Raw genomic sequence first — 12,232 nt, forward strand, 5'->3', positions numbered from 1 at the left:
TAAAAATATTAAAACAAATGTGATCTTAAAAATGTGTACCTTCATACAGGAATACTGTGCTCACTGTGGAGATCACATCTAGTCTAACACCATTTCTTCAAAACATACCTTGTTATGTCATAGATTTAATAAAAAATACTACATACTGTAGAACAAATCTGTGAAAAAGCATAATCTGTCCCACTTCAACCTGTTTTTTCTATTAAAAAAAGTACCATTTTTTGCTCTTCATTCCTACAACCTGTGATTTTGTGCCACACATTCCATGATCCAGCAACTATCAGTTGCCTGTTCTACAAACCACTTTAGTTTGACAGTACCATAAAAGTAAATGTCTATACTGGACCCATTTCATTGTTATCTGATATAAATAGTTTCTGAGCAGCACATTTTGACAGAAGTTGGGAGACATGTTGGCAGTATTTACTAGAATTTTTATTACGTGATGCCATAACAATAGACAAACAAGAGTAGTGCTTTTCTGTAACTGAGTAAGAGCTCCCTCTTCCACAGCACCACGAGGAGAACAAGGAATCCCTGCTTCAAGCTTTGTTAACTCCATGTGAATTGCAGTTTATTTCACACCCAGTGCCAAGTAAAATATTTCAAGTAAAAAGAAATTCACTGATTAGAAAACAAAAAAATCCTGCTACATGCAAAGTCAATGTCACTTTAAAACGCCTGGATAAACAGCATCAAGATCCGACATGTTTGCTTCACTGAACACAGTGCCAAAAGTAAATACAGTGCCTTCACAATTTAAGAGCCATAGTTTCCACATGCTTCTAAATATGAAAGACACATGTGAAAATGACAGCATTTTCAAAATGTTTACTGAAAAAATATATCACAGCTATTATCAATGCTTTTCATCCAGGGGAACTGCCATCATAATGTCTCATTTACTACTTTTCTTTGGCACTGAAGGTCGCTTGGCTTGCCATAGATGGTTGTGAATGGTCAGTGCATCCACACTGACAGATACAGTTTTTGCAGGGATAACATTGAACTGCTTTCGGTCTGAACTGTATTTGTAAAGCTTATCAATCATTTTCTTGCTGATGCTTTTGGGTCCTGTGCCAGTCAATTTATGTATTTCCTCAGTATCCGGGAAATAAGAATAAAGTGCTCTGAACTGGCAGCCAGCATCACGGAACAAGATTATTAAGTGATTGGATTCACACTTCTCCAGCTCCTGAAAACAAAAACACACATATTAGAAAAAGTAACATCTACATGACAAATAGTTGCATAATCAGAAACATTTATACAATTAAAAACAAAGTAAAACCTCAAGTCACTTTAAAATTGTCCAAATAAATCTAATCAAGGCTGTCACCAAAAATACTACTGTAGGAATGAACAGGCATACCTGTCAAGTAAAATATGTTTCAATTAATGGATGTTTATCATTTTAACCAATAAAGAACAAAAACACATTTTATTGTCTATTATACCATTTTAATGTCTAGTTATGTCTAGCTATTCAGAAAATCCAATCTCACTGATTTCTTTGCTCACAAGCTCAGTAATGTACCAGATTTTACATAAACCAAGTATTTATCCAGATTATATACATATATATACATACATATATACACACACACACACACGTAGACAAAATTGTTGGTACCCTTCAATCAATGAAAGAAAAACTCACAATGGTCACAGAAATAACTTTAATCTGACAAAAGTAATAATAAATAAAAATTCTATGAAATTTAACCAATGAAAGTCAGACATTGATTTTCAACCATGCTTCAACAGAATTATTTAAAAAAAATAAACTCATGAAACAGGCCTGGACAAAATGATGGTACCCGTAACTTAATATTTTGTTGCACAACCTTTTGAGGCAATCACTGCAATCAAACGATTCCTGTAACTGTCAATGAGACTTCTGCACTTCTCAGCAGGTATTTTGGCCCACTCCTCATGAGCAAACTGCTCCAGTTGTCTCAGGTTTGAAGGGTGCCTTTTCCAGACGGCATGTTTCAGCTCTTTCCAAAGATGCTCAATAGGATTGAGGTCAGGGCTCATAGAAGGCCACTTTAGAATAGTCCAATGTTTTCCTCTTAGCCATGCTTGGGTGTTTTAGCTGTGTGTTTTGGGTCATTGTCCTGTTGCAAGACCCATGACCTGCGACTGAGACCAAGCTTTCTGACACTGGCCAGCACATTTCTCTCTAGAATCCCTTGATAGTCTTGAGATTTCATTGTACCCTGCACAGATTCAAGACACCCTGTGCCAGATGCAGCCCCAGAACATAACAGAGCCTCCTCCATGTTTCACAGAAGGGACAGTGTTCTTTTCTTGATATGCTTCATTTTTCCGTCTGTGAACATAGAGCTGATGTGCCTTGGCAAAAAGTTCAATTTTTGTCTCATCTGTCCATAGGACATTCTCCCAGAATCTTTGTGGCTTGTCCACATGTAGTTTGGCAAATTCCAGTCTGGCTTTTTTATGATTTGTTTTCAACAATGGTGTCCTCCTTGGTCGTCTCCCATGAAGTCCACTTTGGCTCAAACAACGACGGATGGTGCGATCTGACACTGATGTTCCTTGAGCTTGAAGTTCACCTTGGATCTCTTTAGAAGTTTTTCTGGGCTCTTTTGTTACCATTCGTATTATCCGTCTCTTTGATTTGTCATCAATTTTCCTCCTGCGCCACGTCCAGGAGGTTGGCTACAGTCCCATGGATCTTAAATTTCTGAATAATATGTGCAACTGTAGTCACAGGAACATCAAGCTGCTTGATATGGTCTTATAGCCTTTACCTTTGACATGCTTGTCTATAATTTTCTTTCTAATCTCCTGAGACAACTCTTTCCTTCGCTTCCTCTGGTCCATGTTGAGTGTGGTACACACCATGTCACCAAACAACACAGTGACTACCTGGAGCCCTATATATAGGTCCACTGACTGATTACAAGATTGTAGACACCTGTGATGCTAATTAGTGGACACACCTTGGATTAACATGTCCCTTTGGTCACATTATTTTCAGTCTTTTCTAGGGGTACCATCATTTTTGTCCAGGCCTGTTTCATGAGTTTTTTTTTTTAAATAATTCTGTTGAAGCATGGTTGAAAATCAATGTCTGACTTTCATTGGTTAAATTTCATAGAATTTTTATTTATTATTACTTTTGTCAGATTAAAGTTATTTCTGTGACCATTTTGAGTTTTTCTTTTATTGACTGAAGGTATACCAACAATTTTGTCCACGTGTGTGTATATATATATATATATATATATATATATATATATATATATATATATATATAATATATATATATATATATATATATATATATATATATATATATATATATATATATATATATATATATATATATATATATATATATATATATATATATATATATATATATATATATATATATATATATATATATATATATATATATATATATATATATATATATATATATATATATATATATATATATATATAATATATATATATATATATATATATATATATATATATATATATATATATATATATATATATATATATATATATATATATATATATATAAACTGCTCAAAAAATTAAAGGAACACTTTGAAAACACATCAGATCTCAATGGGAAAAAGAAATCCTCCTGGATATCTATACTGATATAGACTGGGTAATGTGTTAGGAACGAAAGGATGCCACATCGCTTGATGGAAATGAAAATGATCAACCTACAGAGCCCTGAATTCAAAGACACCCAAAAATCAGAGTGAAAAATTATGTGGCAGGCTAGTCCATTTTGCCAAAATTTAATTGCAGCAACTCAAAATTGTATGCAGCACTTTGTATGGCCCCTGTGTTCTTGTATACATGCCTGACAACATCAGTGCATGCTTCTAATGAGATGACAGATGGTGTTGTGGGGATCTCCTCCCAGATCTGGACCAGGGCATCACTGAGCTCCTGGACAGTCTGAGGTGCAACCTGGTGGCATTGGATGGACCAAAACATAATGTCCCAGAGGTGTTCTATTGGATTTAGGTCAGGAAAGTGTGGTGGCCAGTCAATGGTATCAATTCCTTCATCCTCCAGGAACTGCCTGCATACTCTCACCACATGAGGCCAGGAATTGTCGTGCACCAGGAGCCACTGTACCAGCATAGGGTCTGACAATGGGTCCAAGGATTTCATCCTGATACCTAATGGCAGCCAAGGTGCCTTTGTCAAGCCTGTAGCGGTCTGTGTGACCCTCCATGGATATGCCTCCCCAGACAATCATTAACCCACCACCAAACTGCTCATGCTGAATGATGTTACAGGCAGCATAATGTTCTCCATGGCTTCTCCAGACCCTTTCACTTCTGTCACGTGCTCAGGGTGAACCTGCTCTCATCTGTAAAGCACAGGGCACCAGTGGTGCATCTGCCAATTCTGGTATTCTATGGCGAATGCCAATCGAGCTGTATGCTGCTGGGCAGTGAGCTCAGGGCCCATTAGAGGACATGGGGCCCTTGGGTCACCCTCATGAAGTCTTTCTGGTTGTTTGGTCAGAGACATTCACACCAGTGGCCTGCTGGAGGTCATTTTGTAGGGCTCTGGCAGTGCTCATCCTGTTCCTCCTTGCCCAAAGGAGCAGATACTGGTCCTGCTGATGGGTTATGGACCTTCTATGGCCCTCTCCAGCTCTCCTAGAGTAACTGCTTGTCTCCTAGAATCTCCTCCATGCCCTTGAGACTGTGCAGGGAGACACAGCAAACCTTCTGGCAATGACACGTATTGATGTGCCATCCTGGAGAAGTTGGACTACCTGTGCAACCTCTGTAGGGTCCAGGTATCGCCTCATGCTACCAGTAGTGACACTGACTGTAGCCAAATGCAAAACTAATGAAGAAACAATCAGAAAAGATGAGGAGGGAAAAATGTCAGTGGCCTCCACCTGTTAAACCATTCCTGTTTTGGGGGTCATCTCATTGTTGCCCCTCTAGTGCATCTGTTGTTAATTTCATTAACACCACAGCAGCTGAAACTGATTAACAACCCCCTCTGCTACTTAACTGACCAGATTAATATCCCATAAGTTTCATTGACTTTATGCTATACTCTGATTAAAAAGTGTTCCTTTAATTCTTTTGAGCAGTATATATAAATAAATAAAACTACTGGTTCTTCCAGAAATTGTTGTAGTGTGATTACTATTGACTTGATGTTGAGAGTGCTCATTGCTTGCTGCAGCTAAGTTGACTTAATGCAAATTAATTTTTTGGTGCTTACGTTCAATGTATAAACATTTATAATGGATTTGCTCATGCAGCATTCACACTAAATGAATATACTGTATGTGAAGTGGCATGGCCCAAGTGGTAGTAAGCTAGTACAGAGAACATAGTATATAGTATCTGACTGATATAGAGGTACCTGACATACACACTCACCAACAAAATAATAGATCTTTCTTTTTACTTATTTTTGCTTCACAAATAACATTTGGGCATGTCTCAATAGTACACTCTAGAGACAGCAATTAACACATGCAGTACAGAACACACTTGTTTACCTAACCAGTAAAGCTGTTACACAAAGGAGTAGATAGTTGTGGTAAGCACCTGACGCATTATAACAAAAAAAATTTGAAAAAATTACAAGCACTTCACACTTATAAAATATGATGCTGCTTAATCAAAGTCAATTACCTATAATCCCACATCTGGTATTTGCATTGGTAAGGAAAATAGAATACTATTCCCTGGAATATGTAGAAATATTTCTCTTTATTGACATTATCTAAAACATGGACTTAGAATAGGAATGAGTGCCAAATGTCTACCATGAAATGTGATGCACTCGCCTCAAGCAAGTGTTCAGTTTCATAGCTTAATCACTGGAGAGTTGCTAGTTTAACTGCAAGTGCAGAAATGCATTAATAAATCTTCTTTATTAAAACACGTAGCCTTTCCTGCCGGTCCCACATAGACTATACAACATAGTGTTTGACCATTGCACCCAGGTTATCAGCTTTACAGGGGATGCCTTTTCTAGCCTAGCTGGTAGTCTAGTGTTGATTGATAAATGCCAAGCTTCTCACCACAGACCAACCTGGAATTTCTGTAACCAGCTTCCTGTTCTAGATACCTGATACAGTTTAACACATCAGACCAAGCATATAGTTTTACAGATATACAAATTTATAGGTAGATAAAAAGACACTTCAATTTTCTTCTAAAAATGGTGTCTCTGGACTCTCCAAGACCAGGGGCCTCATGTATAAACGGTGCGTACACACAAAAATGTTGCGTAAGAACGTTTCCACGTTCAAATCGCGATGTATAAAACCTAAACTTGGCATAAAGTCACGCACATTTCTATGGTACCTCATACCCTGCTGTACACAAGTTCTCTGCTAGGTTTTGCAGACTGGCGGCACCCAGCGTCAAAGCAGTGCTACTGTTCCTGTGTGGTTATCCCTTCTTTTCCTGACGCGGCTTTATAAGTACACTGAAATTAACCGCAATTGTTTATTAGTTTAATGCATCTGATTATAATTAACCAGTAACAATACAATGGTCCACAGAATAGTCAAACTATTCTAAATACCATAGCTGCTTTAGTGTTGTTACTCTCACTGCACTTTTTTCTTCTTTCAGCAGCTCCCGTTAAGGGTTGCCATAGCGGATCATCTTCTTCCATATTACTCTCACTGCACCACTCGGAGAAGCTGATCGGAAAGAGAATTATCGGTATACAGCATTAAGCACATGCTGCCTCAGCCATGCTTCCTATTTGAACTGCTTCTCATATGACAAACTCTTCAAACCTTTCCTGTACGGACCTCGCGGTTCAGAAAGAGTTTCATCCCAAGAACTCTAAACGCACTTAATCAGTCCATCAACTGCTCCTTCTAGAACTGTTAATACTTATTAGTACAGCTCTCACTGTAAACTTGCAGTACAGTTATAATATTGCACAACCTGAGCCACTTTATAAAGAGTGCATTTACATATGATGAAAATATCATTTGTAAGATGAAATGCAGCAAAATGTGTTTATTATACTATACAGATAAAACTAACTTAATTTAAATAATCTATATTGTTAATAATTAAAGGACACGGTGTCGCTACGCTAGCAAGGATCTGGCGCTCTGCTCACGTATTGTTCCTGCGCACTGTACGCTTCACTAGGACTGGCATGAAGGATAGAATAATTAAACATATACTACAAAGATATTTCAATGTTCCTTAAAAGTTTTGAAGAATTGGCGTTATAAGCTTACAGATGGCTTAACGTCCATTATAGAGCTGATTGTGTGGCGATCGGTTACTTGGAGAAAGAAAAGTAAGGTCAGGAATTGGAGGTCAGTACATTTGAAAGACGCAGTACTGCAGGGAAGCATGAGCAAACTATGCACCTGCACAGGGCCGCCAAGCCAATATATCTATACTAACAAAAGGCAAAGCCCGCACTGACTCACTCACTCATCACTAATTCTCCAACTTCCCGTGTAGGTAGGAGGCTGAAATTTGGCAGGCATATTCCTTACAGTTAACTAACAAGAGTTAAGCAGGTTTCATTTGGAAATTCTACACATAATGGTCATAACGGTTGATAACGGTCAAAAACGTCCGCGATGTTGAACTTTCTTATTTATGGCCCCATCTTCAAGAAATTTGGTAGGCGGCTTCCCTGCGCTAACAGAAACCAATGTACGTACTTATTTCGGTGGTATGACGCCACTGTCAGCCGCCATTTTGAACTTTCCAACGTCACTAATTCTTAAACTTCCCGTGTAGGTAGAAGGCTGAAATTTGGCAGGCTCATTCCTTACAGCTTACTTACAAAAGTTAAGCAGGTTTCATTTCGAAATTCTACGCGTAACGGTCAACAACTTCCACCATGTTGAACTTTCTTATTCATGGCCCCATCTTCACGAAATTTGGTAGGCGGCTTCCCTGCGCTAACCAAAACCAATGTGTAGGTAGAAAGCTGAAATTTGGTACTTATTTCGGTGGTATGATGCTACTGTCGGCCGCCATATTGAACTTTTCAACGGTCTTTGTTACTTATGGGCCCATCCTTAAGAAATTTGGTACGCGGGTTCCCAACGCTAACTGAATCCTACTTCCGTACATATATACGTCCATAGCTTGCAGCTCGGTCACTGTGTGAGGCGGTGTTGGGTCCCCCATAACAACGCCTCCCACGTTGTTGGCTGCCTGCCTATATAAGGCCGTCCGTCGCTCCAGTCTCTACATTCCCTTCCTTGCTTCGCCATGGGATTCACGTCTCCCTGCTGATAACTACAGCCTTTTTATTTAATTCACGGCTTCTCCACTGTTTTATTGTTCATTTATTACGATTATAGTTATTGTTTTAGGTATTTTAGACTTACTTTACATTGTTCAGGTAGCCATTTCCTTTATCATTCCAACCGTACCCCCATTAACATGTCTATCGAGGTGATCACCATCGATCAAAGAACTGTCACTTAACGAGTGGTTTCCATGCCCAGAGATGGCACCTGCCTTTTCCATTCTCTTTGTTACATATTGCACGGCCATATCAGGCTCACTCTTGATATCCAGTGGAACATTGTGTCTTATGTATTGAATGACTGGGACAGGTTCAAGGTGTGGACTGATGATGGTACAGGAGATAATTATACTACACAGGAGCACTATAAGAGTGAAATGCTTAAGCCCTTCACCTATGCATCTGCATGTGAGTTGATGGCTGCCGCTGAATTGTTCGGTTGTCGCTTTCAAGTGTACCGAAATGGCCAAATATTTTACACCTTTCGACAACCGCCAATGCCTCTTAAACATCTTAGATTGACAGGTGACGATTTCAGTAGTGGACACTGATGTTTATGAATGTTTAAACACTCAAAAGCTGGATGTGAAGTTATCGATGAAACCGGTTGTATACTTACAACGCTTGACAGATGCTGAATGTCTCTTCAACACAAGTCCTACATACTGTCGTAATTGAAACAAACCATGAAACTCAAACCAATTATGACAGCAGCAATCCAAGCTGTGAGATTTGAAACAAGATTACTGTTCAAATGGCCAACTGTACGTTGCATGCTCAAGAGTAAGCTCAGCGCACAGGAGGGCCGAACTCACAATGTGGTATACAAAGAGGTCCTTAACAAATAATTATTGGTATATTTTCCCTCAGTTTAAAAAGGGTTAATTTTCTTCTTAATAAAAATTTGAAGGCAGTACTTCGCCGCTGCGAAGCACGGGTATTTTGCTAGTATTGAATATAAAACAGAAAGAGAAAATAACACAGGTAAAAATGCAGCGGCAAATTTTGGCAAAAGTTAAACGCTTGTGTCATGAGCACGAGGTGGCTATGCAGTGTCCGCAACGGATGTGGCCATCCACCGTGCATAAGATACTATATTAACATTGGCGGGCGAAGGGGCCACCGATTCTTTCTCTGCCCAGGGCCGCCACGAGCCTAGAGCCGCAACCCCCCAAGAGTACTGCTGCAATACATTGTCATCGAAGGTTTCGCACAATATGTCATCAAAGGTTGCGCACAATATGTCATCAAAGGTTGCGCAGAATTTGTCATCAAAGGTTGCGCAGAATTTGTCATCAAAGGTTGCGCAGAATTTGTCATCAAAGGTTGCGCACAATCACTGCGCCACCGTGAAACCCATTTTTAATAACGTGCTTTAATTCCTATCATCATGAAAATGATATCATGTATACATCTCAGTATTTTAGCTATTCAGAGAGCTGTAATATCACGAATGTAATGGATTCTGTGTTCTGTTTGAGGAAGAGAGCCGGTTTAAGAAGCACTTAGAGATTCACACACACAGAGCACATAGAAGAACACATACAAAACAAAGCATTTACGTGCTACTTTACTTACGATGTGATTTGAGAAACTAGTTAATTTTAAGATGAAGTTTATGATGTTCTACTTTAATGATAAAATAAACTGTGTGATTAAAGTGGAAATTTCGAGATTGAAGTTGACATTTCATGCTTCCCCTCCCCACTGTGTGCTTTTTTTTTTTCCTCTGTACCCTAATAAGCTTTCATACGACACTCAGACAGTGGGCTACAACTCACCTTTTCATGACGACTTTGATAAATGACAACTTCTTTCTTATTTCGGGGACTGTGCGACTTGTGAACTTGAGCTTTCGAGTTTCTCTGACACGCTATGTCACTCGATCAAATTCCTTTTCTTGTTTTTACCACTGTTTAAACCAACAAATAGTGCGTTTTTCCTTGCCTCCACTTGGTATTCACTGAAATTCTTCCATTTTCCCCTCTTACTTTTGTCATTTTCTTTTCACAGAACGCTGAGCTTAAGGGCTATTTATATTGATTTGCATATTCAAAGAGGCGTAATTCTGGGAGGAGTTGGGGTGGGACAGCAGGTGCGTGCACGAGAGTTACTTTTCACGCTGACCGGGATTTATGTAGCGGAAGTTGGCGAATGCACAGATTCCTGCATCTTGATTTTTCTGTGCGTAAGCACATTTCGGCTTTTGTGCTTACATCATGTTATAGTGCGAATTCTACGCACGCCGTTATGCATGAGGCCCCAGGTCACAGATTGGGAGGAACTCCATTTATGCCACTGTCCCTTTTTGCTGGGCACAGAACTGTAGAATGTGTATTCATCAAATATTCGCTTGATATACAGTACAGAGATGGTTCATTAAAACCCAACATTCTGAGCTTTTCAAAGATACACAACATTTGTGAATGTACAACAGCCCTATGAAACAATGGCATGATGTTATTCTGCCATTCTGAGGCAGGATTACTAAATGATGTCACTTGCAGCCATTCAAAAGGCTCTTTACATCTTACTCATGATTTCAGCCAGTCAGAAGATGGTATACTCTTGTTTCTCAGAAATCCAGATGCAAGCAAGACATTTGAAAGTCTGGGGCGATAAAAGGTCATGGTTTGCTACAATGTTACAACACTGAGAGCTACCATCTGGAGAAATTTTCTGATGACTGTGTAATAATGGCAAGTATGAGGCTTGGTGACAAGACGCAATATAGGAAAGTAGTGGACAACTTGTTTGACTGATATGTGCTGAATCAACTGCATCAAAACTAAAGAACTGGTGGTGGATCTAAGAAGATTACTTACTCCTCTGTTACTCTATTAGAGGTGTGGATGTGGAGATCATTCACAAATACAAGCATCTGGGGATGTATATGAACAGTAAGCTAGACTGGTCCAAGAACTCACTGGCCATAAATAAGAAGGGTCAAAGTAGGCTTTATATCCTATGAAGATTCAGATCTTTTAGGGTCTGAAACACTATGCTATGGATGTTTTATGAGTGTGTGGTTGCCAGTGCTATTTTTTTCGCTATGGTGTGCTGATGGTAGGGCAACATAAAAGTGGCAGACACTTAAGAGGCTAAAAAGACTAATTCATAAGCTGGTTCTGTGGTAGGAGAGAAACTGGACAGCTGTTGTCTAGACTTCTGTCGATTATTGAAAATGCTAATCACTCACTTTATTGTGTTGTAGTTGGACAGGAGTGTTTTCAGTAGTAGACTGATAAGCATAAAGTGCTCCACTGAACATCATAGAAAATCCTTCCTCCCCATTGCTATCAGACTCTATAACTCCTCTTCCGGTCAATCATCCAAACTACAAGCTGTTTCCTTTTTCTCTAATGGATATCCCCGCACATTTTCAACTACTTAGATGTGCAATACTTCATCTGATCTCCTCACATGAAAAACGTGTTATTATGGGAAATACTTCAAGCTCAGTATGTTATTACTGTCTAGTATACTAGGGAGTTTGTAAGATACTCACAAGCATAGTATTTATTGTATTTCATTACTATGTACCTGTAGAGCCAAGTGAATGATGAATTTTTGTGCTTTATTTTGACATTTACATTCTATTTATATTTTTATTTTACATACTTTTTGTAATACTCTTACTGTTACTTGTGCCTTTGTCTATGTGTACAGTTGTAACAAAAATAAATTCCCTTGGGATTAATAAGGTTTTCTGATTTGTCTGTATATTTGTTCATAATGATGTATTATTAGCTACTAGCTAAAATACCCAGCGTTGCCCGGGAGGAAAATAAAGGTGTTTTTTTTTAATTGTTTGAGAAAAACAATTAAAAAAAAACACACACCTTTAAAAATAAAAATAAATTAACAAACAATAAACCTGGGTTTGCTTCCCGTGTCTTCCCTGTGTGGTGTTTGCATGTTCACCGCGTGTCTTTGTGGG

At 38.7% G+C, this 12,232-nt stretch overlaps 1 protein-coding gene across 6 annotated transcripts in view; it reads right to left on the minus strand.

The window, feature by feature from the left end:
* Positions 1–413: 413 nt before the first annotated feature.
* The window catches only part of camsap1b (calmodulin regulated spectrin-associated protein 1b), a 174,039-nt gene continuing 162,220 nt past the window's right edge, over positions 414–12,232 (minus strand). For all 6 annotated transcript variants that reach the window (XM_039763848.1, XM_039763849.1, XM_039763847.1 and 3 more), the window contains one exon: positions 414–1,195. In XM_039763848.1, coding sequence (XP_039619782.1) covers positions 899–1,195 — 297 coding nt within the window. In that variant the 3' untranslated portion in view covers positions 414–898. The remainder of the gene's footprint in view (positions 1,196–12,232) is intronic.

Source organism: Polypterus senegalus, chromosome 9 (assembly GCF_016835505.1).
Source record: "Polypterus senegalus isolate Bchr_013 chromosome 9, ASM1683550v1, whole genome shotgun sequence".
Lineage (NCBI taxonomy): Eukaryota > Metazoa > Chordata > Cladistia > Polypteriformes > Polypteridae > Polypterus > Polypterus senegalus.